We start from the raw sequence: 27,872 nt of genomic DNA on the forward strand, positions 1-27,872 counted from the left end.
CAGTATTCCCAAGTGTGTAGTGTATCACGATGATGTACTAATATACAATAACACTTGGCAAGAACATTTAAACCAGCTAAAAATTCTGTTTAAAAAGTTATAAGCCGTGGACTTAGTAATAATTCTGGCAAAAAACAAATTTGGAAAAGCAAGACTAAATTACCTCGGACACATAGTGGGGCAAGCACAGGTATTGCCAAAGACGGCAAAGGTACAAGCCTTAGTAGAGTTCCTTGTCCCTAAATCTAAATGGGAAATAATGAGGATTTTAGGGATGTGGGGTTTTTACAGGAAATTTGTATGGAATTTTAGTACTGTGGCTGCTCCATTAACCGATTTGCTACAAGAGAAAAGACAACCAAAGTGGTATGGTCAGATGAATGCCAGGCAGCTTTTGAAAAGCTAAAGGCAATCTTAACTAATGAACCAGTGTTGGCTGTTCCAAATTTCGTTAAACCCTTTAAAATAGCGATCGATGCTAGCAACCTGGGGGTTGGTGCAGTCCTATTGCAGACAACAATTTGGGCATAGAGAAGCCAGTAGGGTACTTTTCAAGAAAACTAAATTGCCATCAAAAAAAGTATTCCACTATAGAAAAAGAAATATTAGGACTTTTGCTGGCTCTCAAACATTTTGAAGTATATGTCTGCCAGGACTATAAAGAAATACAAAAATACACTGACCATAACTCATTAACATTTGTAGAAAACGTAAAAAACCGAAATGCTAAAATCTTTAGATGGAGTTTGTTGTTACAGTCTTATTATCTAAAAATTATAGATATTTCCGGAAAAACAATGTTATCGCCAACGCGTTGTCACGAATTTAACCATGTTAGCTCATATAGATGGCGATGGTATGAAGAAAATGTTGTAAATTATCAGTAGAGTGAATGGTGCGTGAATGCGAAAAAATTTTAGCGTTTCTCCAATTTCTATTTTTTTTGCATTGTCATGAAATGCAATTCATTTCGCCAAGGGTGGAGGTGTCACGGACCTGTAATTATTTTTCTCCTCTGTTAAAAATGCTGCACCTTTAAGGGAGAGAACTTTCTGGAGACACACAGTGTACCAGCTGCATTTTTTGTTACCCTGGGCAACAGCAGGAAAGAGAGGTTACATGGTGCAATGTGTCCACTTGACTGTGTGAAACTGGCAGAAACTGGCTGAAACCAGTTAGTTCTGAGAGACTTTCCAGTGAAGAGAACTGAAGAAAGGAGTTGTTTTATTCTTTCTCAGAAAAATTCTACAAGGTGCTACAAGCCAAGTTAATTCTCTAAGTAAAGAAGAAAAGCTTTTCTTTTTCAATAAATTATTTGTATTGCTGTTTAATGCCTACTGCAGTCAGAGTTAAATGCTATCTTCTGAAGGTCTATTTTCATCAAATCCGGATGAAGATTTCGAGTGACCTTTGACCATTTCTACATTAGAAGACCGCACCTATCAGGAACATAACTACAAAAAGGTTCTTATTTTATTTATTCTGAAGAGACAGCTAATTTTTAAAAATCCACTTTTAAAACCGGTTAACTGTTAGATCTTGAGTGTATGTGTGTGACTGTGGGATTCAGATTAAATTAAGCAATTCCAAGGTCTTTAGACATAGGTTTATCTTAATAGTGTTTAAGATATAGTTTTTTAACAGACAGTTAATTTGTTGTTGTCTAAAGATTCCTGGTTTGGTCTGTTTCATTCTAGAGTTACTAGAGTGTTTAATTGGCTGTTTTTCCAATTGGGTGTGAAAGCTTAATAATATGCTGCGACCTGTGGAGTGACGGGACTGAATTGATGGTGCATTGCTCCCGATGCGGTCGTTATAACTACTTGCTTGTTTTTGAAGGAAACAGCAGATGAGATATGTTGCTCCAAACTGGCATACAGTCCAACTTCTGAGCACATGCAGACAGGTCACTGAAATCTTTACAACAGTTCTCTTCAGGCAGCATTGAGAATTATTTTTAGCAGGCTTTCTTGAAATACAGGAAACAAGATGAATCGACACAGTGGACTTCACAGGGTCTTTTCTTGGGCGTTTCTGGAAAACGAGCTGGGTTGTGGTCCTCTGTCCTTTCTTGACTTTTTCTTCAGATATACCTTTATCTCCTTCCAGAAAGCAAAAAGCACACTAATGACTGACAACCAAAGATCTTGTCAGTTTTTCTGTCCAGCCATCCCAGATGCTCTCTGTTACTATTGGGATTGTCCCATCAAAGGAGCATTTGTCACTTTCTGCCCCTGATACCAGGGTTTCCGCTCCTTCTCCAACCCGAGTCATGTGACAACCAGCAATACTGTTGCAATCTGGCTCCTTCGGAGCCCTCTTGATGGTTTCCTTTAAAAAAAAACCTGGTGCAACATTTATTCAACTTAACCATAAATTTTTTCAAAAATATTTTAACAAAAAAGAATCACTTTCATAACACAAACCACTGCAGAAAAGACAAATAAGAATAAAACTGGACAGACCAACCAGCATCGAACTAGACACTAGAAAAGACAAAGGCACACACTGTCCAGACAATCCTGCAAAGTCCTCTTCACTAATATCTGGGAGTGCTGTCCCATGGACTAGTCAGGCAACAGCCTAACATAGTCATACTCAATGAATCATGCCTTACAGCCAGTATCCCAGACTCCTCCATCACCATTCCTTGGTATGTCCTGCCGCATCAGCAGAACAGACCTACCAGAGGTGGCGGCACAGTCGGGAGGGAGTGGCCCTGGGAGTCCTCAACATTGTCTCCGGACTTCATGAAGTCTCCTGGCGTGGGCATGGAAACCACTTGCTGATTACCACCTACTGCCCTCCCTCAGCTGATGAATTAATACTTCTCCATGTTAAACATGACTTGGAAGAAGCACTGAGGATAGCAAGGGCACAGAAAGTACACTGGGTGGGGGACTTCAATGTCTATCACCAAGAGTGGCTTGATAGCACCACTACTGTCTGAATCCTGAAGGACATCTCTGCCAGACTGGGCCTTCGGCAGGTGATGACAGAACCAACATGAATGAAAAACTTACCTGACGTCATCCTCACCAAACTACCAGTTGCAGATGCATCTGTCCATGACTATTGATAGGAGTCACCATCGCACAGTAAAGTGATGGAAGATGTTGTCGACAGTGCTATCAAGTGGCACTTGCTTAGCAATAAACTGCTCAGTGACGCTCAGTTTGGGTTCTGCCAGGGCCACTCAGCTCCTGACCTCATTACAGCCTTGGTTTAAATATGAACAAAAGAGCTGAACTCAAGAGGTGAGGTGAGAGTGATTGCCCTTGACATCAAGGCAACATTTGACTGAGTACGGCATCAAGGAGCCCTAGCAAAACTGGAGACAATGGGAATTGGGGGAACACTCTTCACTGGCTGGAGTCATACCTAGCACAAACGAAGATGGTTGTGGTTATTGCAGGCCAATCATCTCAGCCCCAGGACATTGCTACAGGAGTCACAGGACAGTGTGCTAGGCCCAACCATCTTCACCAACTTCATCAATGACCTTCCCTCCAATATAGTGGGTATGTTCATTGATGACTGAACAGTGTTCAGTTCCATTAGCAATATTTCAGATAACAAAGCAGTCCGTGTGCACATGCAGCAAGAGCTGGACAACATTCAGGCTAGCATTGATAAGTGGCAAATAATATTTGTGCCACAGAAAGTACCAGGCAATGGCTATGTCCAACAAAAGATAGTATAACCATCCCTCCTTGACACTCAATGGCATTACCATCATCAAATCTCCCACTAGCAACATCCTGGTGTCACCATTGTCCAGAAACGTATTCACATAAATACTGTGGCTACAAGAGCAGGAGAGGCTAGGGTATTTTGTGGCGAGTGACTCATCTCCTGGTTCTTTAAAGAACCTTTCCACCATCTACAAGGCACAAGTCAGGAGTGTGATGAAATACACTCCACTTGTCTGGATGAGTGCAGCTCCAACAACACTTAATAAGCTCGACACCATCCAGGACAAAACAGCCTGCTTGACTGGCACCACATTATGCATAGCATCTACAAGATACTCTGCAGAAACTCAACATGGCATTTTTGACAGCACCTCTGAAACCCAAGACCTCTATTACTTAGAAAGACAAGGACAGCAGGCATATGGAATCATCACCAACAGGTTTCCCTCCAAGACACATACCATCCCGACTTGGAAATGTAATCACTGTTCCTTCGTCATCACTGGGTTAAAATCCTGGGACTCCCTAACTAACAGCATTGTGGGAGTATCTTCATCACATGGACTATAGAAGTTCAAAGGGGCAGCTCACCACCACCTTAAAGCAATTAGGGATGGTCATTAAATGCTGGCCTTGCCAGAGAGGCCCACATCCCATGAATGAAGGAATAAATAGATAAACATTTTTTTTTAAATGTCTGTGTGTATGGATTGATATATTAAAATGATATACAAATGACATTTTCCCTCCCTTGGACCATAGCAAAACTGGATGTCTGTTTGTTCTTGGCATTCAGTTTTGCTGTATGTGATGCATATGTTCCTGTAGCAAAAAACTAACTAATCTGTAATGCCTGTTTATGCTTGTTATGTTTAAGAAAGCTTTACTTTCAATGTGAATGCCATCTTTTTTGTGTTTATACAACATAACATATTCTGATTTGAATCATGTTAATGCATTGTGATGTTGATAAATATATTAAATTTAAAAATACTTTCCATAAAGATGCATCTGAATATAATCTTTTTAATGCAAAAGGGTAAAAAATGTTTTAGGAACAAAGAACTGCTTCAACACCATTCTCAATAAAGATGAAAGGAAAAGGTAAGGGAATAATACATTTTGGTAGGAAGAACGAGCTGAGACAATATAAAGGATAAATTCTAAAACGGGTACAGGAGCAGAGGGACCTGAGGGTATATGTGTTTCAATCGTTGAAGGTGGCAGGGCCGGTTGAGAAAATGTTTAGTAAGGCACACAGGATCCTGGGTTTTATAAAGAGAGGCATAGAATACAAAAGCAAGGAACTTATGGTGAACCTTACAAAACACTGCTTTGGAACCAATTGGAGTATTGTGCTCAATTCTGTGCACCACACGTTAGGAAAGATGTGAAAACATTGGAAATGGTGCAGAAAAGATTTACTAGAATGTTTTTAGGGATGAGGGACTTCAGTTATGTGCATAGACTGGAGGAGCTGGGGTAGTTCTCCTTGGAGAAGAGAAGATTGAGAGGAAATTTCATACAGATGTTCTAAATCATGAGGACCCTGGACAAAGTATATAAAGAGATACCGTTCCCATTGGCGAAAGGGTCGAGAAACAGAGGACACCGATTTAAGATGAATGGTGAAAGAACCAAAGGCGACATGAGGAAAATCTTTAAGGCAGTGAGAGGTTAGGATCTGGAATGCACTGTCTGAGAGTGTGGTGCTGGCAGATTCAATCGTGGCTTTCAAAAGGGAATTGGATAATAGCTCAAGAGATGAAATTTGCAGGGCTATGGAAAAGAGCAGGGGAGTGGGACTACCTGAGTTGCTCTTGCAGAGAGCCAGCATGGTAACGATGGGCTGAATGTCCTCCTTCTTGCTGTAACCATTCTGTGATTCTAAATCTATGCAAATGAGGTGATGTAAATTCAGATGATGGGGAGCAGTATGGCCAAGCAATTAATTTACTTTGGCTTGATTAATTCCCAGATTACTGTACCATTCTTGACAAAAGAATTTTAATTTAGATGATTATATAAGCAAATAGGCACGCAACCAATATTACAATAACTTAGTGAAACATTTAAATTAATTGAAAGTTCTTAATGTCACTCACCCAGTATTTACAGTTTTAATTTGCATGTTACCTTAGATGCAAGAAGCACCACTGTTTTGGTCTTTAACTGAATAAGGATGCTTTCAAGTTCAAATTTCTCATTTCTCTGGGCTGCAAAAAGTTGGGAAAAGTCACTTGTTTAGTGGTAATATTTAAAGACTGGAATCAAACCATTTCATTTTAAGTACTGGATAGACACACAAATTTAGTTTATGCTCTCATTTGGCATGATCAGAAACATTATTTTGCATATCATATTTTCCCTACACTGTATGATACAACTGTTAGCATACAGGAGATCTGCTGGTGATAGATTAATTCTCCAATGTTGTCTGGTTCTATTGGTAGATACTTATCGCTAGATTCTCTGGACTTTTCTCATGCTTCCCTTCCAAGATTCTGAATAATAAGTTTTCAACAAAACCATTTTTAATTTAACTTGGCTATTGATTCCCTTGGGAGGTTATTAGAATTTGCTTCAAAAAAAGATGGCTGAGTTCTTGTTGAGTACAAAGAAAAAACTCCAAAGGGTAATTTTTTTAACAGAAAGGGGGAATTATATATAGATTTATTTTTGTGGGAACATGAAGAGCACAAATGCTCACAAAGTTTTGGATCCGACATGTTATACTCTAAGAAAATTGTGATAACATTGCAACAAGAAAGTTGTATTAATTATCTTGTAGGTCTTCATTTATCAATTGATTTCTATACCTCATATACCACAGAAGCTATTCCTAGTTTGATTTTTTCTGGTAAAATCATGGCTTAGAGCTTCTGCTCAGTTCCACAGTTTTTTTTCTGTGCAACTTGTCCAAAAAGGCAAACCTAATGCAAAAGATCAAGGAATTTTAAGTGAAAATAATGTTCAGTGCAACTCGAGTTTCTGCAATCCTCTACACTAGTTATAAAAAAGTTTGTGCTCGAAGCTGGCCCCACTCACAAACCTGGCTATATCCCTGCTCAAATTAATCACCATTGCAAGTTTACTCTAATTGCACTTGTTTGCAGGCCTTCAAGGAGGCTCCAAAAGTAAAGCGTATTTTAGGTGTAAGGACACTAACAAGCGCATCTAAGAAACTTCTGAATATCTTTTTTTTTTAAATAAGAAGAACTGACTATAGTACACCAATATAACCAGCAAATGATTCTGTATAGTTTAAAAAAACTATTTTCAGTAATTTAAACCGCGTTACTCCCAGATGGTGGGCTTGAAACTCTGATTAAATGCTTACTTTTTGTAAATTCCCATTTTTGTAATCAAACTGCACCAAGTTACCACACTTAAATATATCAAGGAATATGTTTTAAAGCAAAATTGCTTTCCAAAAAAAGTTAGGCTCTAAAACACTGGCCAGAATTTTATGCCACCCCAGCGTGCCGGATGGTGGCGAGGGGGCGGTGACGTAAAATGGAGTGGGATGCTCCGGGAGGCCTTCCCGGCCTGCTCTCACCTCTGCCCCACTTTTCGTGGGCTGCGGGGGGTGGAGGGGGCGAGAAACGGGTTGTCCACCCCAGGCCAATCAAGGCCCTTAAGTGGCCACATCATGGCTTTCGCCCGCCTCCACGGGTATTTTACCCGTGGCAAGCGGGCACCGGTAGACGTGAAAGGCCACCCAGTGATACCTGGTAGCCTTCGAGCACACCGGGGCGGGGGCCTGACAATCAGGCACAGGTATTTTTTTGAGTAAGGTTTATTTTAACTAGTGAACTGTATTGATTTTTAGTAGGATTTGTCAATACTAGTAAGGTTTTATTAATAATTCTAAGCTGTTGTAGTATTGGTAAGGTTTTTCTTTAGCAGTAGCAAAGGGTCAACTAATAAATAAAGGAATGGCAGGGTTGCTTTAACCTCGAAAGTGCACCTCCTGTACAATGTAGGAGCTCCAGGATGCGTCCTGTATCCTGGAGAACCAATTATGCAGGAAGTGTCGTCAATTGAAGCAACTTGAGTTCCGGACCTTTTGGAACTTCAGTGGCAACTGGCGACACTGCAGTGCATTCATGACGATGACAGCTACGTGGATAGCACATTTATAGATGTGGTCACCCCACAGCTTAAGAGTATGCAAGGGGAGAGGAAATGGGTGACCACCAGACAGTCAAAAAGAATCAGGCAGGTAGTGCAGGAAACCCCTGACTGCATCTCACTCTCCAACAGGTATTCAGTTCTGAATACTGAGGAAAGTGATGCTTTACCTGGGGAGTGCAGCCAAAGCCAAGTCCAAGGCACCACGGTTGCTCAGCTGCACAGGTGGGTACAGGGAAGAATGGAAGAGCCATAGTGATAGGTGATTCAATAGTCAGGGGAACAGACAGTTGTTTCTGTGGCTATAGACATGAATCCAGGATGGTGTGTTGCCTCCCTGGTGGCAGGGTCGAGGATGTCACGAAGCCGCTTCAGAGCATCCTAAAGGGGGAGGGTGAACAGCCAGCAGTTCTGGTCCACATCGGAACCAACAACATCGGTAGAAAGAGGGATGTGGTCTTGCAATCAGAATTTAGGGAGCTAGGTAAGAAATTGGCAAGCAGGACCTCAAAAGTAGTAATCTCTGGATTACTCCCACGTGCAAGTGAGTATAGAAATAGAAGGATAAGATAGATGAATGCGTGGCTGGAAAGATGGTGCAGGAGGGAGGGCTTCAGATTCCTGGACATTGGGACTGGCTCTGGGGGAGATGAGATCTGTACAGGCCGGACAGGTTGCACCTGAACAGAGCTGGGATTGAGTTCCTTGTGGGACGTTTTGCTGGTGCTGTTGAAGGAGGGTTTAAACTAGTTTGGCAGAGGGATGGGGACCTGAGGGTAGACTCAGAACTGAAAATGGAAGGCAGAAAATTAATGGATGAGTCTGGAAGACAGAGAAAACAAGGGTTAGAAAATTAAAAAAAGAGTTTGGCGGTGCTCAAGGATATCCATTTCAATGCTAGGAGTATAGCAAGTAAAGCAGATGAGCTGAGGACACAGGTGCACGTGGCAGTATGATATCATAGCTATTGTAGAAACATGGCTTAAGGAGGGTCAGGAATGGCAGCTCAACGTTCCTGGTTATAGGGTTTTCATAGGCAATAGGGAGAAGGATAAGCAAGGAGGGGGAATGGCAATTTTGGGCAAGGAAATTATTACAGCTGTGAGGAAGTATTGGAAGGTTCATCAAATGAGGCCATATGGATTGAGCTAAGGAACAAAAAAGGGGCAATCACACTGCTGGGAGTGTACTATAGACCCCCAAACAGTTAGGGGGAGATAAAAGAGCCGATATGTAGGCAAATCTCTGAGAAGTGCAAGAACAATAGGGCAGTAATAGTAGGGGATTTTAATTACCCCAATATTAACTGGGACAGTTTTAGTGTGAAAGGAATTGAGGGAGCAGAATTCTTAAGATGCATTCAGAACATTTTTGCCCAGTATGCAGCAAGTCTAACAAGATAGGGTGCAGTTTTAGACTGAGTTTTAGGAAATGAAGATGGATAGGTGGATGGAGTGGCAGTGGGAGAGTATTTTGGTGATAGTGATCATAATTCAGTTAGTTTTAACATAATTATGGAAAAGGACAGAGATAGAACAGCAGTTAGAGTTCTCATTTGGGGCAAGGCCAATTTTACTAAACTGAGGAGTGATTTAACGAATGTGGACTGGAAACAGCAATTTGAAGGTAAAGCAGTGTCAGAACAGTGGGAGGCATTCAAAGGGGATATTCAAGGGGTTCAGAATAAACATGTTGCCACAAAGAAAAAGGGTGACAAGGCCAAATCTAGAGCCCCTTGGATGTCAAGGAGCCTCTTCTTTGGCCTCCTTGTCTCCAGAGACAATGGGTAAGCACCTAGAGGCGGTCAGTGGTTGGTGAAGCAGTGCGTGGAGTGGCTATAAAGGCCAATTCTAGAGTGACAGACTCTTCTACAGGCGTTGCAGATAAAATTGGTTGTCGGGGCTGTTACACAGTTGGCTCTCTCCTTGCGCTTCTGTCTTTTTTCCTGCCAAGTCTCTTCGACTTGCCACTCTTTATGGCTATCCACCAGCTCTGGTGATCACTGGTAACTGACTCCCACGACTTGTGATCAATGTCACAGGACATCATGTTGCATTTGCTGACGTCTTTAAAGCGGAGCCATGTATGGCCAGTGGGTCTGATACCAGTGACGAGCTCGCTGTACTATGTGTCCTTGGGGATCCTGCCATCTTCCATGCGGCTCACATGGCCAAGCCATCTCAAGCGCGCTGGCTCAGTCGGGTGTATATGCTGGGGATGTTGGCCGCCTCGAGGACTTCTGCATTGGAGATACGGTCCTGCCACCTGATGCCAAGGATTTTCCGGAGGCAGCGAAGATGGAATGAATTGAGACTTTGCTCTTGGCTGACATACGTTGTCCAGGCCTCAGTGACGTACAGCAAGGTACTGTGGACGCAGGCTTGATACGCTCAGATTTGTGTTCCGTGTCAGTGCGCCATTTTCCCACACTTTCTTGGCCAGTCTGGACATAGCAGCGGACGCCTTTCCCATGCGCTTGTTGATTTCTGCATTGAGAGACAGGTTACTGGTGATGGTTGAGCCTAGGTAGGTGAACTCTTGAACCACTTCCAGAGCATGGTCACCGATATTGATGGATGGAGCATTTCTGACGTCCTGTCCCATGATGTTCGTTTTCTTGAGGCTGATGGTTAGGCCAAATTTGTTACAGGCAGCCGCAATCCTGTTGATGAGTCTCTGCACGCTTCTGTGTGGGATGTTAATGCAGCATCGTCAACAAAGAGGAGTTCCCTGATGAGGACTTTCCGTACTTTGATCTTCGCTCTAAGACAGGCAAGGTTGAACAACCTGCCATCTGATCTTGTGTGGAGGAAAATTCCTTCTTCTGAAGACTTGAACGCATGTGAGAGCAGCAGTGAGAAGAAGATCCAAAACAGTGTAGGTAAAAGAACACAGCCCTGTTTCACGCTACTCAGGATAGGGAAGGGGTCCGATGAGGCACCGCTATGCTGAATTGTGCCTTTCATATTGTCACGGAATGAGGTGATGATACTTAGTAGCTTTGGTGGACATCCCATCTTTGCTAGTAGTCTGAAGAGACCATGTCTGCTGACGAGGTCAAAGGCTTTGGTGAGATCTATGAAATGTAGAGGGGCATCTATTGTTCGTGGCATTTCTCCTGTTGCTGGCGAAGGGAGAACAGCATGTCAATGGTGGATCTCTCTGCTCGAAAGCCACACTGTGCCTCAGGGTAGACATGCTCAGCCAGCTCCTGGAGTCTGTTTAAAATGACCCGAGCGAAGACTTTCCCCACTATGCTAAGCAGGGAGATTCCATGGTAGTTGTTGCAGTCACCGCGGTCACCCTTGTTCTATTAGAGGCTGATGATATTGGCATCGCGCATGTCATGTGGTACTGATCCCTCATCACAGCACAGGCAAAGCAGTTCATGGAGTGCTGAGAGTATAGCAGGCTTGGCTTTCTTGATTATTTCTGGAGTAATGCCATCCTTTCCAGGGGCTTTTCCACTGGCTAGAGAATCAATGGCATCACAGAGTTCCGATTTTGTTGGCTGTTCGTCCAGCTCATGTTCCCACAAAGAAAAAGGGTGACAAGGCCAAATCTAGAGCCCCATGCATGTCAAGGAGCCTACAGGATAAGATAAGGCAGAAAACGAAAGCTTATGTCTGACACCGAGAACTCAATACTACAGAAGGCCGACAGGAGTATAGAAAGTGGAGGGGTGAAATCAAAAAGGAAATTAGGAAAGCAAAGAGAAGGCATGAAAGAATATTGGCAAGAAAAATCAAGGTGAACCCAAAGATGTTTTATCAATACATTACGAGTAAGAGGATAACTAAGGAGAGAGTAGGGCCCATAAAAGACCAAAAAGGTAACCTATGTGTAGAAGCTGAAGATATTGATATGGTTCTTAATGAATACTTTGCTTTTGTCTTCAAAAAAGAGGGGGACGATGCAGTCAAGGAAGAGGGGTGTGAAGTATTGGATGTGATAAACATAGGGAGAGAGGAAGTTTATGGGATTAGCCTCCTTGAAAGTTCATAAATCACCAGGGCCAGATGAAATGTATCCTAGGCTGTTGAAAGAAGCAAGAGAGGAAATAGCAGAGGGTCTAACCATCATTTTCCAGTCCTCGCTGGATACAGGTGTGGTGCCGGAGGTTTGGAGAATCGCTAATGTTGTACCTCTGTTTAAAAAGGGAGCAAAGGATAGACTGAATAATTACAGACCAGTCAGTCTAACCTCAGTAGTGGGCAAATTATTGGAATCTATTCTGAGAGACAGGATAAACTACACTTAGAAAGGCACAGTTTAATCAAGGATAGTCAGCATGGATTTGTTATGGAAAGATCTTGTTTGACCAACTTGATTGAAACTTTTGAAGAAATAACAAGGAAGATAGATGAGGGTAGTGCAGTTGATGTGGTCTACATGGCTTTTAGCAAGGCTTTTGTTAAGGTTCCACATGGCAGACTGGTTAAAAAAATAAAATCCCATGGGATCGAGGTAAATGCAGCAAGGTGGTTCAGTGGCAGGAAAAAAAGGGTTATTGTTGACAGCTGTTTTAGCGACTGGAGGGCTGTTTACAGTGGTGTTCCGCAGGGCTCAGAACTGGGTCCCCTGCTTTTTGTGGTGTACATTAACGATTTGGACGTAAATGTAGGGGCCATGATCAAGAATTTTGCGGACGACACAAAGATCGGCCATGTGGTCGATAGCGATGAGGATAACTGTAGGTTGCAGGAAGATATTGATGGTCTGTTCAGTTTAGTTTTAGTTTAGTTTAGAGCTACAGCACTGAAACAGGCCCTTCGGCCCACCGAGTCTGTGCCGACCATCAACCACCCATTTATACTAATCCTACACTAATCCCATATTCCTACCACATACCCACCTGTCCCTATATTTCCCTACCACCTACCTATACTAGGGGTAATTTATAATGGCCAATTTACCTACCAACCTGCAAGTCTTTTGGCTTGTGGGAGGAAACCGGAGCACCCGGAGAAAACCCACGCAGACACAGGGAGAACTTGCAAACTCCACACAGGCAGTACCCAGAATTGAACCCGGGTCGCTGGAGCTGTGAGGCTGTGGTGCTAACCACTGCGCCACTGTGCCACCAGATGGCAGAAAAGTGGCAAATGGAATTCAACTTGGAGAAGTGTGAGGTGATGCACTTGGGGAGGTCAAACAGGGCAAAGGAATACACGATTAATGGGAAAATACTGAGAAGTGTAGAGGAAGTAAGGGACCTTGGAGTGAATGCCCACAGATCCCTGAAGGTAGCAGGACAGGTCGATAAGGTGATTAAGAAGGCATATAGAATTCTTTCCTTTATTAGCCGAGGTATAGAATACAAGAGAAGGGAGGTTATGCTGGAACTGTATAACTCATTGATTAGGACACAACTTGAGTACCGTGTGCAGTTCTGGTTACCTCATTACAGAAAAGATATAATTGCACTAGAGAGGGTGCAGAGGAGATTTACGAGGATGTTGCCAGGACTGGAAAATGCAGCTATGAGGAAAGACTGGATAGGCTGGGGTTGTTCTCCTTGGAACAGAGAAGACTGAGGGCAGATCTGATTGAAATGTACAAAATTTTGAGGGGCCTGGATAGGGTGGAGGTGAAGAGTCTATTCACCATTGCAGAGAGGTCAGTGACGAGTGAGCATAGATTTAACGTAATTGGTAGAAAAATTAGAGGGGAGATAAGGGAAAACCTTTTCACCGAGAGGGTGGTGATGGCCTGGAACTCACTGCCTGAAAGGGTAGTTGTGGCAGAAACCCTCAACTCATTCAAAAGGAGTCTGGATATGCACCTCAAGTGGCGTAATCTGCAGGGCTATGGACCAAATGCTAGAAGGTGGAATTAGAATAGGTGGATCGTTTTTGGTCGGCACAGACATGATGGGCCAAGTGGCCACTTTCTGTGCCTTAAACTTTCAATGATTCTATGATTCTATGAAGGCAAAGCCTTTGCATGGCTCAGCAAAGCACTGAGAGAGGGTTCAGGATAGACCTGCCCACTACTAACTCTCCTGGAAAAAACATCACCTCAACAGGAACAAAACCCTAGACTGTCATGGTAATGGGCAAACTGAAGAAAAGCTTCCCCAAAGAACCACACGGCTACTGGATGCCAAAAAAAGGGAAGTTAAAGCAGCACTGGCACCCAAAAAAGACAACTTCAATAAGCTTTAAGACTGATGAATGAATGGAAATGAATGAGCGAAATGCATGTTTTTTCTTTCTGCATCTTATATTTCTCTCAAACCTTTTAATGAAATGCACTTTTTTTTCAAATCGCATTTCATTCTGCTGGGTGTGGAGGTGTCATGCAGGCCCCCATCTGCCAAGAATCAGGCACTTATTTTGCCACATGAACATTAAAACTAACCCTAACCCTAACGTGTTGCTGGGAAGAAAAGAGGGCATATCACAAGGAATTGCCAGGCCCTCGCCAGAAAGACCTTTTTTGCATAGTAACAGACAATACATTGAAAGGACAAAGGGGCCAATCCCTGCTCCACTTTAATCCACAATGGACTTTTGATTACCAGGCGTTGAAGGTGGAGAGGCTAGCATTGCAGGTTAACTGCTAAGATGGCCGAATACACAAACAGACGTGGTCAGACCACTTTAGTCACATGACTCACTGGCTGTTGGAGATTTTTGAATTGAATTTGCCACAGAGAATTTGAACTCAAAAAGCCTTTTGCTCTTGGACTGAGAACATCTCTCTCTTGTCTGCTCCCATCTCTTTCTCACGGAACTGAACACCCATTGAAGACACATGAACCCAAGAGTGAAAAGTCTCCTACAGTGAACAAGGTTGAAGAAGAATACTGGGCCTCAACGAAAACCAAGAATTATCTTCAAGCAAGAACTACCTACAAAAGGACTACAGTGAGATTGAAGCACAGTAACAAGAAACTCTTGTGATATTGCCTCAAACCTCTCTACTTTATTTTTTCTTCTGCTCTTTTCTGTCTCTATTTGCATGTGTGTATCGCATATGCAAGCATGCTAGAGTGGGGCGTGGCGTGTATCCATAGGCGTTAACTGAGTTAGAGTTTAAGTTTTAATAAATTTCACTTTTCTTCTTTAAACCTAAGAAGGTCTATTTGTGCTCATTTCTTTGCCTTATAATTGGAAAGCAGTGAACAAGGATTCACCAAAGGGGGAGCTCAAAACACAGTGTGTTTAAAATTAAACCCTGTTACAATAAGACCAGGTGAAGACAGTATAAGACCCCTAGACACCTTTCTCAGCTGGTCGTGACAGGGTCATCTGGTCTACTCCTGCTCCTATTTCTTATGTTCTTATATCCGCATACCTGAATGCGCAACTGAATCACCAATAGCTTCCAAAGTGGAAACTCTACCCTCATGTGTTTAACACACATATAAAAATGTTCATTATGATACTGTAGATAGCCATAGTCTCTTACTCCCACATCCAATAAAGATCTGCTAACTTAACCCTTAACTTTGTCAGTGTTTTTTTCCTATCATGCTGTTAACTCGAGTGGTACACTGAACACCAGTTTCTAATGTAAGCTCAAATTTCTGCACTTCTTGTTTTCCGTTATATATCTTAATGCAAAATTCAAACAAATGCCATAATTACAATACCGTCACGTTCTTTCTGTAGTTCATCACAAATTGCTGTCTCTTCAGCAAGCAAGGATTCTAGCCTCTGTTGGGTGGACATTTTATCCTGTAGTTCCTCTTTCACCTGCCTTATGGTTTCATTCATGTCTTTCATTTCATTCTTTTTAAGAGCGAGATAGAAGATACAAAGACCACTTATTGTACTTGTGCTTTAATACTCTTGTGAGATTACTAAAACATTAGCCAGAATATATTTAACTTTCATTGCATAATTTTCATTGCAAGTAACACCTGAATGATATTTTACGATAAATTACCGACTGAATTATTAAATCCAGTTGGATTCAAATGTTCAACACTACTCATTTACAATGTATGTGCATGAATTTCAATCCACTGATCATTTCAGTTTCTATATGCATATATAATTTCCCTACTTGCTAATGCTGATTTCTATGCGTAAACATTTACCGTTTGATATGTTCCAGTTAATTATTCTACAATTCTCCTTTCTATTTGCTTAATTATTTTGAAGTAGAATTAGAGAAACATTAAAAACATTAAATGTTAGTTGCAATCTGTTATAGCTTCCATCACTCTGTTTTCTGAATCAAAATTCATTTGGAGAGTGTGGCCTCCATTGCTCTACTGTTTTAATCTGTCAACAAGCAACAAATAAACAGATACAAGAAGAAATAAGATATACAGGTTTAAAAGTTAATATGATGTTTTCATCTGAAGATGAGCAGAAATTCTTCACTTTTGTAACAGGGAATCTACCCACAGAAACAACATATGGGCATGATGGTGAATGATGGGGTGTGCATGTCAGGAGCTTCCTTTTCATTCTGTCTCAGTTTAGGATTAATGATTTCATGCAGGTTTTCTCAAAAGCACCCAAGGTCACCAAAATCTTGGTGTCTTTCGGGTAACAAATAAAATTTACAAAAAGGAATTGAAATGAAAAGATGCAACCTTAATTTGAAAAAAGGTCGCTTTTTTCCCCATAAAGTAATTTGTTCAAAAAAGTAACAATTACATTACTAAGTCCTTCATAAATGTGATACATGCATTTGACCTTTGAATCACTTAGAAGCAATAGCAGACAATGTTTACTGATACAGTTATAATGTTATTTTTGTCACTGTACAGTGGTTTCCTGGTCTGACTCTGGAATTCAGCAATGTGAAACTTGCTTAGGGATGGCATCTCACATGAATTTGACACTATGTCGATTTTTAATTGTAGTGTAGTACCAAAGAAAATTTAAAATTGTTCTTTACTTTATCAAATAGAATTAAATTTATTTTATGTTTTTAAAACATAGATATTCCTGTGTGCACTTTCAAAACATTTAAAAATTGATGGCTATAAGTGAAGCTCTGTGTATGTCTGTAAGCCCAGGTTGCAGTTTTCAGTTAGAACATGTGAATATTGCTGACTAAATCGCAGTCAGCAGCCATCAATAAAGCACAGCCTGAGAAATAGTAGGCAAACTATACATTACTTTCAATTGTTTGACTTCTGTTGACAAAAGCTGATCTATGTTGCCAAATGCTTCTTCTTCTTTTGCAAGTAGTCGTCTAAGAGCCAAAATCTTGTCAGCATACATATTAATCTCCTGCTGTAGTCTCTTAATCTGGTTTTAAGAATACACGAGCAGTAAATATATGTACTTAATTTTTTACTACGATGGTCTTCTAAACAAACATATTTACTTATAAGGCACTTAATCTATCCACTTCAAACTCTAAAGCAAACATTAATAATTACATACTGGCAACATATTAAAAACACTGCATTTTTGAGTCATTCAGATGCCTAATATACATGGACACCCATTAGCATGCTTCAGCAGCAATTCTTTGCCTCTCTGCAATCCAATCATGCTAGGGACAAGACCTTGGACAGGTGCCCACTGTACAGTAAATAATAGCTAAATAGAATAAGTAATGCTCCAAAAGCAGAACATAGATTGAAATGAACAGCAGTACTTGATGCAGCTGAAAGTCATCCAAACTAATGCAAGTCTATTAGCTCATAAAAACAGACAAAAAAATAGAATGTTACAGCATGGGAGCTTCCTTAGATTAGAAATCTGGACATAAGGACATTTTATCATTAAATGCAAAGCAGTGTGAAAATGCTGCTGTTTCGTCTCTGCAACTTGATGCTGCTTCCCATTCAGCAAGTTTAGCAAAACTAGAATTGAGTTTTTTGATGAGGTGACAAAGAGGGTGGATGAAGGCAGTGCAATTTACGTTGTGTATATGGACTTCCAAAAGGTGTTTGGTAAGGTATCAATATTAGCACTGTTTTTAAACTTGAAGCTCATGGGCTAAAAGGGGCAGCAGCAGCACTGATACAAAATTGGCTAAGGGATAGAAATGAGAGTCAAGGTGAATGGTTATTTTTTGGACTGGAGGGAGGTATACAGTGGGCATTCTCCAAGGTTGAGCACTTGGACCATGCTGTTTCTGATATGCGTTAATGATTTGGACTTGATAGAAGGCACAATTTCAATATTTGCAGATGATACAAAACTTTGGAAATGTAGTAAATAGTGAGGAAGCTAGTAAGAGACTTCAAGAGGACATAGATAGGCTGACGGTGGACACATGGCAGATTAAATTTAATGCAGGAAAGCATAAGGTGATACATTATGGTAGGAAGCATGAGGAGAGAATTTACATGCTAAATAGTACAATTTTAAAGAGAGTGCAAGAGACAGGAGACCAGAAGGTGTACGTGCACAAATCTTTGAAGGTGGCAGGACAGGTTAGCAAAGCAGCTAATAAAGCATATTGGATCTGGGCTTTATAAATGGAGGTATAGCATACAAAAGCCAGGAAGTTATGCTAAATTTATATAAATCACTAGTTCGGCCCCAGCTGGAGTATTGTGTCTATTTTTGGGCACCACATTTTAGGAAAGAGCAAGAGGCTTCTGAGACAATAGAAGACGTTTCTACAGAGTATAGAGATATTTACTTGAATGGTTCCAGGGATAGGGATTACAGCTACATGGATAGACTGAAGAAGCTGGGGTTATTCTCCTTTAATCTAGAGATACAGCACTGAAACAGGCCCTTCGGCCCACCGAGTCTGTGCCGACCATCAACCACCCATTTATGCTAATCCTACACTAATCCCATATTCCTACCACATCCCCACCTGTTCCTATATTTCCCTACCACCTACCTATACTAGGGACACTTTGTAATGGACAATTTACCTACCAACCTGCAAGTCTTTTGGCTTGTGGGAGGAAACCGGAGCACCCGGAGGAAACCCACGCAGACACAGGGAGAACTTGCAAACTCCACACAGGCAGTACCCAGAATTGAACACGGGTCGCTGGAGCTGTGAGGCTGCGGTGCTAACCACTGCGCCACTGTGCCGCCCCTTGGAGCTGAGAAGGCTATGTGGAGATTTGAAAAAGGTGTTTAAATCATGAAGGTTTTAGCTGGAGGAAATAAAGAGAAACTGTTTCCAATGATGAAGGTCAATAACCAGAGGACACAGATATAAGATGATTCAGATGACAGTGGTGTCATGAGGAAAAGCTTTTTTACGCAACGAGTCGACAGGAATGCACTGCCTGATATGGTAGGTGGATACAGATTCAATAGTAGCCTTCAAAAGGGAACTGGATAAATACTTGAAGGAGAAAAAAATGCAGGGATATGAGGAAAGGGCAGGAAGGCGGAACTAGCTGGATTGCTCTTCGAAAGAGCTGGTGCAGATCTGATGGGCTGAATAGTTTCCTCTGTGCTGTACTATTTTATGACTTTGAAGAATTAGAGAAGACCAGAAATCAGTCACTTAATAAACAAGAACACGGATGTGATAAAATTGTTTTTTTTTATCCTAACAGAAAATCAAGGCATATCCTTCAGGTACCTTTTCTTTTTGATTGAAAACAAGATTGGCCATTCAGAAAGCATGCCAAGACTCTGTGTTTGTAAGGCCCACCCTCCCTATCCACTACTATATTAGATGTAATAGAAGGTGGTAGACTTGATCTGGATTTAGGAGACTGCAGATGACACAAAACTAGGAAATGAAGTAAACAGTGAGGAGGATGGTAACAGACCTCATGAGGACATTAACTGGTGAAGTGGGCAGACACATGGCAGATGAAATTTAATGCAGAAAAATATGAAGTATTTCATTTTAGTAGCAAGAATGCAAAGTGAACTAAATGGTACAATTGTAAAGGGGGTGCAGGAAAGAGAAATCTGGAGGTGCATGCGTACATATCTTTGAAGGTGGCGATAGAAGTTGAGAAGGCTGTTAAAAGGACATATGGGATCATTGGTTTTATAAATAGAGACATAGAGTTACAAAAGCAAGGAAGTAATACCTTTATAAATCACTGGTTAGGCCCCAGCTGAAGTACTGTGGCCAATTCTGAATATCACACTTTCTCAAGCATGTCAAGGCTAGTGAAAGTGCAGAGGAGATATATTAGAATGGTACCAGGGATGAAAACCTTCAGTTACGTGGATAGACTAGAGGAACTGTGGTTGTTCTCCTTGGAGCAAAGAAGGTTAAGGGGAAATTATTTAGAAGTGTTCGCAATCTTGAAGGGTTTTCATAAAGTAAATAAGGAGAACCTGTTTCCAGTGGCAAAAGAGTCAGTAACTAGAGGACACAGAATTAAGTTGATTGGCAACAAGACGAGGTGACATGAGGAAAAAACATTGCGCAATGAGTTGTTATGATCTGGAATGCACTGCCTGAAAGTTTTGTGTACTATAGAGAAAAAGCAGGGGCTTGGGACTAATTCAATAGCTCTTTCAAAGAGCAGGCATGAGCATGATGGGTTGAATAGCCTCCTTCTGTGCTGTATCATTTTATTATTCTATGAATCATGTGTTTTCCAGCCTTAATGCAAACTGAGAGACAACCTTAAAATTGTATATACAATAAGCAGTATAAAGACAAATACAAAACACTACCTCAAACTAAACCCTGACACTTAGATAAGGACAGGTTTAAACTAAAACACAAATTAAGGATGGTTACCAGGATGTTCTTCACAAGAAGAATAAAGTCTCTATGTGATTCCTCCTTACATCGTTAACCCCTATATTTAATAACCGTAAGCAGCATGCTACAGACAGAGCTAAGTGATCCGACAACCAACAGATCAGATCAAAGCCCTTCAGTCCTGCACGATGGAATACTTTCCACTTGGCTGAATGTGTGCAGCTCCAACAACGCTCAGGAAGCTCGACAAAGCAGCCTGCTTGATCGGTACCCCATCCTGAAACATTCACACCCTCCACCACCGATGCACAGTGGCAACAGTGTGTACTATATACAAGATGCATTGTAGCAACTCACCAAGGCTTATTCAACAACACCTTCCAAACCTGTGGCCTCTTCCACCTAGAAGGACAAGGGCAGCAGAGCAGAGGCATGGAAACACCACCATCTGCAAGTTCCCCTCCAAGTCACATACCATCCTGACTTGGAAATATATTGCCATTCCTTCACTGTCGCTGGATTAAAAGTCTGGAACTCCCTCCCTAACAGCACAGTGGGTGTACACCCACCAGATGGACTATAGTGGTTCAAGAAGGAAGCTCATCACCACCTTCTCGGAAGCAATTAGGGATGGGCAACAAATGCTGGCCTTGCCAGCAATGCCCACATCCCATGAAAGGAATAGAAAAACATCCAGTTGTGAATGGTGGTGGACAATTTAACAACTAATGGGAGAAGACTCCATGAGCCCCATCATCATCGATGGAGTGAGTGCAAAAGACAAGGTTGAAGCATTCGCGAGCATCGTTAGCCAGATACGTTTAACTGGGCTCAGCACACCTGATACAGCAAGAAACCTGTGGCTCTTGTCAAACTGTTTCAGTACAGCTACAGTGCTGACATCTACCCAACAAAGGTGAAAATTGCCCAGGTATGTCCTATCCACAAAAAGCAGGACAAATCCAATCTAGCCAATTACCTATCAACCTACTCTCAATCATCAGCAAAGTGATGGAAGGGGTTGTCAACAGTGTTATCAAGTGGCATTTACTCACCAATAATTGCTCAGATGCTCAGCTTGGGTTCTGCCAGGACCACACAGCTCCAGACCTGATTACAGCCTGGGTCCAAACATGGACTGAAGAGCTGAATTCCAGAGGTGAGGTGCGAGTGACTGCCCAAGGAAAATTGAGCCAATGGGAATTAGGGGAGAGAAACTCTACACTGGCTGGAGTCATACGTAGCTTAAAGAAATGTCATTGACCTAAAATGTCAACTCTGTTTCTCTTGCCACAGATGCTGACTGACCGGCTGAGTATTTCCAGCATTTTCTGTTCTTAATGCAGATTTCCAGCATCTGCAGAATTTTGCTTTTAGCAAAGAAAGATGGTTGTGGTGGTTGGAGGCCAATTAACTCAACCCAAGTACTTGTTGCAGGAGTTCCTCAAGTCACTGTCCTCGGCCCAACCATCTTCAGCTGCTTCATTAATGGCCATCCCTCCATCATAAGGTCAGAAATGGGGATGTTCGCTGATGATTCCATGGTGTTCAGTTACATTCGCAACTCCTCAGATAATGAAGCAGACCTTGTGTGCATGCAGCAAAACCTGGACAACATTCTGGCATGGACTAATAACTGGTAAGTAACATTTGCACCACACAAGTGCCAGGGAATTCCATCTTCAACAAGTAAGTGTCTAAACATGGTTCCTTGACCTTCAACAGTATTACCATCGTCAAAATTCCAACGTCAACATCATTGGGGGGTGGGGGGTGGCGGTGGGGGAGAATCACCATTGACCAGAAACTTAACTGCAACAGTCACATAAATGCTATGGTTACAAGATCAGGTCAGAGGCTGGGTATTCTGTGGTGGGTGATTCATTTGCTGATTCCCTAAAGCCTCTACACCATCTACAAGACATAAGCCAGGAGTTCAATGCAATACTGTCCACTTGGATGAATGCTGATCCACCATGACTGCAGTGTATACCATTTACAAAAGGCACTGCAATAACTCACAAGGCTTCTAGACAGCACCTCCCAACCCCGTGACCGCTACCACCTAGAAGGACAAGGGCAGCAGACGGATGGGAACATCACTGCCACCACATTCACCTCCAAGTCCCACACCTTCTTGAGCTGGAAATATATCACCATTCTTCATTGTTGCTGGGTCAAAATGCTTGAACTCCCTACTTAACACCACTGTGGGAGTCCATCACCACATGGACTGCAGCAGTTCAAGAAGGCAACTCACCATTACCTTCTCAATCGGCAATAAATGCTGGCCTTGCCAGCAAAGTCCATATCTCGTGAATGAATCAAAGAAAAATTGGGGCTCATACCTCTGAAAGTAATTTCACGCGTTTCTTCTTCAAATCCTTCATACGCATACTCAAGTGAGTTAAGTAATCCTCAGTGGCTGCTTTGACGTGCATAATTTCTTTTGATATTTCTTCTCTTTTACGTAGGATAGTCTCTCTATTTGTTAAACAAAAGATGTCAATATAAGCGAAAGTGCAGTAACAAGAACTAGATTGTTAAATAATGAAGTCTACATTGTGCAATTCTTTCTCAAAATTTAAATTTCATGTGTATAGACAGTTGAGTGAATAAGCCTTGATTTTAACTTGGGTGCATCTGGGGCAAGTGGGGTGCATTGCAGACTCCGTGGTACAAGGCTTGGGACATTTTGGAGGGAATTTTATGCTCTTCCCCCGGCAGTGGGTTTAGAGGCAGGGAGAGCATAAAATCAGCTGGGATGGTGGTGGAGGGAGGTTCCTGCCACCACCCAGCCTTTGCCAAAATTTAGTCTGGGGTGGGAAGGCCTGTGAACAGCCTTCCTGCCCCACCACCAATTGAGACCCTCAAATGGGCAATTAACCCCCAATTAAGCGCCTCTTCCCGTCGCAGCCGCAATTGGCCTTGTGGCGGATGGCCCTGTTGCCACACGGGAAGCAGGGCACAGAAAACCATGTGGGCTGCTTCCCGGCTTGGGGTAGGGGGGAGATTTCCCTCATTAAAAGGCAAACAGAACGCAGACTGAAAGCTGAGTGTAGAGATTTGAGTTTGGTGAGTGGGGATTTTAGGTGTTGTTATCTTTAAAGAATTCTGGTCTCCAGTTAGCATTTAACTGGGATTTACTATCTAGATAAAGTAGGGTTAAGAAAGTAAAGTAAGCTCCTTACAGTCTTAGGCAATGATTATCAGGTGTTACTGCATAGTAGCTGAATAGCTAAGTAGCTGTCCAGTCAAATCTGGTTGCTGCAGTTTCAGCTTCAAAACGTATAAATATAGAGGTCTGGATACAGCCTGCAAATGGTGTGCAGATTGCAAGCTGACTGTGGAGATTCGAGTTTGGTGAGAGGCAAGTTAGGTGAAGCAGGGAGGAGGTGCTCCATTTTACGACTTTTTTTCCTACTTTTTAAACCCTCCAGTATTTGGTTATTGCTTCGGTCAGTGGAAAGAGCTGGATGGTGAGTAACTGGTAAGCTATTCTACTTATAATAAATAGTCTGTAAAGTTAGGGTATGGCAGGGCAGCTCCGCAAGTGGAATGTACAGCCTGTGGCATGTGGGAAGTCATGGCTGCACCACGTGTCCTAGACAAATACATCTGCAGGAAGTGTCACCAGCTTCAGAAGGTTGAGCTCCGGGTTTCGGAACTCGAGCAGCGGCTGGAGTCAATGCTGTGCATCCGCGAGGGGAAGGATTATGTAGATAGCATGTTTAGGGAGGTGGTGACACTGTAGGTTCAGAGCATGCAGGCAGATAGGGAAGTCTGAGAACCAGGCAGATAATGCAGGAGTCCCCTGATATGATCTCACTTGCTAATCAGTTTTCCATTTTGGATACTGGTGATGTCAATGGTTCCTCAGTCAGAGCCAGGTTTGTGGCTCAGCTGCACGGGAGGGGAGGAAGAAGAATGGAAGAGCAATAGTGATAGGGGATTCGTTAGTTAGGGGAACAAACAGGCATTTCTGCGGCTGTAAACGTGATTCCAGGATATTCTGTTGCCTCCCTGGTGCCAGGGTCAAGGATGTCACGGAGTGGCTGCAGGACATTCTTCTGGGGGAGGGGGAACAGCCAGAGGTCGTGATCCACAATGGTACCAATGACATATGGGCGGCACAGTGGCGCAGTGGTTAGCACCGCAGCCTCACAGCTCCAACAACCCGGGTTCAATTCTGGGTACTGCCTGTGTGGAGTTTGCAAGTTCTCCCTGTGTCTGCGTGGGTTTTCTCCAGGTGCTCCGGTTTCCTCCCACAAGCCAAAAGACTTGCAGGTTGGTAAGTAAATTGGCCATTATAAATTGCCCCTAGTATAGGTAGGTGGTAGGGAAATATAGGGACAGGTGGGGATGTGGTAGGAATATGGAATTAGTGTAGGATTAGTATAAATGGGTGGTTGATGGTCAGCACAGACTCGGTGGGCCGAAGGGCCTGTTTCAGTGCTGTATCTCTAAACTAAACTAAACATAGGTAAGAAGAGGGATGAGGTCCTGAAAGCAGATTTTAGGGAGCTAGGAAGGAGATTAAAAAGTAGGACCTCAAAAACAGTAATCTCAGGATTACTCCCAGTCCCACGTACAAGTGAGCATAGGAATAGGAGAATTGAGCGATTGAACACACGGCTGGAGAACTGGTGTAAGAGGGAGGGCATCAGATTTCTGAGACATTGGGAGCGGTTCTGGGGCAGGTGGGACCTGTACAAGATGGACGGGTTGCATCTTAGCAGGACTGGGATGAATATCCTTGCAGCGAGATTTGCTATTGTTGTTGGGAAGGGTTTAAACTAAATCGTCAGGGGGATGGGAACCTGAGAGGGAGCTCAGATTGGAGGGAAGTAAAACTGGTAACTTGTCTGGGGTATGAGAACCAGGAGCAAGTATCAGAGACGAATACAAGGTGTACAGAATACTGGGGGAGATAGATGGCATGAAAGAAAGGGAATAGTGAGTTATTCGATGGGGTCAGAGTAAGGGAGAAAGTAATAGAGTCTGAATCAGGGTTAATGTACATGTATGTGAATGCACTGAGTGTGGTTAATAAGACTGGTGAGGTCTGTCAAGTGGATCAAGAATCAGTGGGAGAACATTTAGGGGATAGTGATCATTGTATCATAAGGCTTAGGCTGACTATGGAAAAGGACAAAGAGCAATCTGGCATAAGAATAATTAACTGGGGGAAGGCCAACTTCAATGGGGTAGGAAAGGAGCTGGGGCGAATAAATTGGAGTCAAAAGCTGGCAGAAAAATCGATAGTGATCAATGGCTACCTTCAAAGAAGAGATAGTTCAGGCACAGTCAAGGTATGTTCCCTCGAAGGGGAAAAGTAGAGCAAATAAATCCAGAGCTCCCTGGATGACAAAAGAGGTAGAGCTTAAGATAAAGAATAAAAAGTGTGCTTATGACAGATGCCAGGCAGAATATACTATTGAGAACCAGGCTGAATCTAGGTGGTCCAGAGGGGAAGTGAAAAAGCAAAAAGAAGCAAAGAGAGAGCATGAAAAAAGACTGGCAGCTAGCATTGAAGGAAATCCCAAAGTTTTTTTTATCGGCATATAGGTACTAAAAGGGTGGTAAAAGGAGGAGTAAGGCCGATTAGGGACCAGAAAGGGGATTTACACATAGAGGCAGAGGGCATAGCTGAGGTATTAAATGAATACTTTACATCTGTCTTTACCAAGGAAGAAGATGCAACCCAGGCATTGGTGAAAGAGGAGGTAAGTCAGACACTAGAGGGGTTTAAAATTGATAAAGACAAAGTATTAGATAGATTGTCTGTACTTAAATTGCATAAAGCACCATGACTAGATGAGACGCATCCAGGGATACTGAGGGAAGTGAGGGTGGAAATTGCAGAGGCCTTGGCCATAATTTTTCGGTCCTCCTTGGACTCGGGGGTGGTGCCAGAGGACTGGAGAATTGCAAAAAATTGTTCAAAAAAGGGTGTAAAGATAACCCCAGCAACTACAGGCAGTCAGTTTAACTTCGGTGGTGGGAAAACTTCTCGAAAAAATAATTTGGGACAAAATCAATAGTCACATGGACAAATGCGAGTTAATTAAGGAAAGCCAGCATGGATTTCTTAAGGGAAAATCATGTTTAATTAACTTCCATGGTTTTTTGAGGAGGTAATAGAGAGGGTTGATGAGGGCAATGCTGTTGATGTGGTGTACATGGACTTTCAAAAGACGTTTGATACAGTGTCACACAACAGACTTGTGAGAAAATTTGTAGCTCATGGAATAACAGGGATGGTAGGAACATGGATTTGAAATTGGCTGAGTGACAGGAACCAAAGAGTAGTGGTTAATGGATATTTTTCAGGCTGCAGGATGGTTTGTAGTGGAGTTCCCCAGGGACCAGTGTTGGGACCCTCACTTTTCCTGATATATATTAATGACCTAGACCTTGGTGTATAGGGCACAATTTCAAAGTTTGCAGATGATATGAAACTTGGAAGTATTGTGAACTGTGAGGAGGAGAGTGGAGAACTTCAAAAGGACATAGACAAGTTGGTGCAATGGGCAGACAGGTGGCAGATGAAGTTCAATGCAGAGAAATGTGAAGTGATTCATTTTGGTAGAAAGAACTTGAAGAGACAATATAAAATGAAGGGTATAATTCTAAAGGGGGTGCACTGAAGGTGGCAGGACAGGTTGAGAAAGCAGTTAATAAAGTATACAGTATCCTCGGCTTTATTAATAGGGGCATAGACTACAAGGGCAAGGAAGTTATGTTGAACTTGTATAAGACATGAGTTCGGCGTCAGCTAGAGTATTGCATCGAGTTCTGGGCACCACACTTTAGGAAAGAAGTGAGGGCATTGGATAGAATACAGAAAAGATTCACGAGAATGATTCCAGGAATGAGAAACTTCAGTTATGAGGATAGATTGGAAAAATTAGGACTGTTTTCCTTGGAGAAGAGAAGGCTGAGAGGTGATTTGATAGAGGTATTCAAAGTCATGAGGGCTCTAGACAGAGTAGATAGAGAGAAACTGTTCCCACTCGTGAAAGGATTGAGAATGAGAGGGCACAGATTTAAAGTATTTGGTAACAGAAGCAAAAGTGACATGAGGAAAATATTTTTCACGCACCGAGTGGTTAAGGTCTGGCATGCGCTGCCTGAGAAAATGGTGGAGGCAGGTTCAACTGAAGCATTCAAAAGGGAATTAGACAGTTATATGAAAAAGAAGAATGTGCAGGGTTATGGGGAGTAGGTGGGGGAATGGAACTGAGGGAATTGCTCTTTCAGAGAACCAGTGTGGACATAGTGGGCCAAATGGCCTCTTTCTGCACTGTAACGATTCTGTGATTCTGTGTCTGAACGAGAGACTCAACATCTGGAAGGGGGGGTCCTGGTGAGGGTCACCTCCTGCCCTCGCTACCGAACCCCCATCCCCCCTTCCTCCACGACCCCACCCACGAGACCCCTCCTGCCTAAACCTACCCTAGGCCTGTT

The 27,872-nt window shown here is 42.5% G+C and overlaps 1 protein-coding gene across 1 annotated transcript in view; it reads right to left on the bottom strand.

Annotated features, from left to right (window-relative positions):
* ccdc175 (coiled-coil domain containing 175) overlaps nucleotides 1-27,872 on the bottom strand; it is a 131,088-nt gene that overhangs the window by 11,033 nt on the left and 92,183 nt on the right. Inside the window, exons 12-15 of the mRNA XM_068038154.1 lie at nucleotides 22,751-22,886; nucleotides 16,916-17,047; nucleotides 15,430-15,568; nucleotides 5,832-5,911 (exon numbers count right to left, since the gene is read on the bottom strand). Coding sequence (XP_067894255.1) covers nucleotides 5,832-5,911; nucleotides 15,430-15,568; nucleotides 16,916-17,047; nucleotides 22,751-22,886 — 487 coding nt within the window. The remainder of the gene's footprint in view (nucleotides 1-5,831; nucleotides 5,912-15,429; nucleotides 15,569-16,915; nucleotides 17,048-22,750; nucleotides 22,887-27,872) is intronic.

Source organism: Heterodontus francisci, chromosome 9 (genome assembly GCF_036365525.1).
Source record: "Heterodontus francisci isolate sHetFra1 chromosome 9, sHetFra1.hap1, whole genome shotgun sequence".
Taxonomy (NCBI): Eukaryota; Metazoa; Chordata; class Chondrichthyes; order Heterodontiformes; family Heterodontidae; genus Heterodontus; species Heterodontus francisci.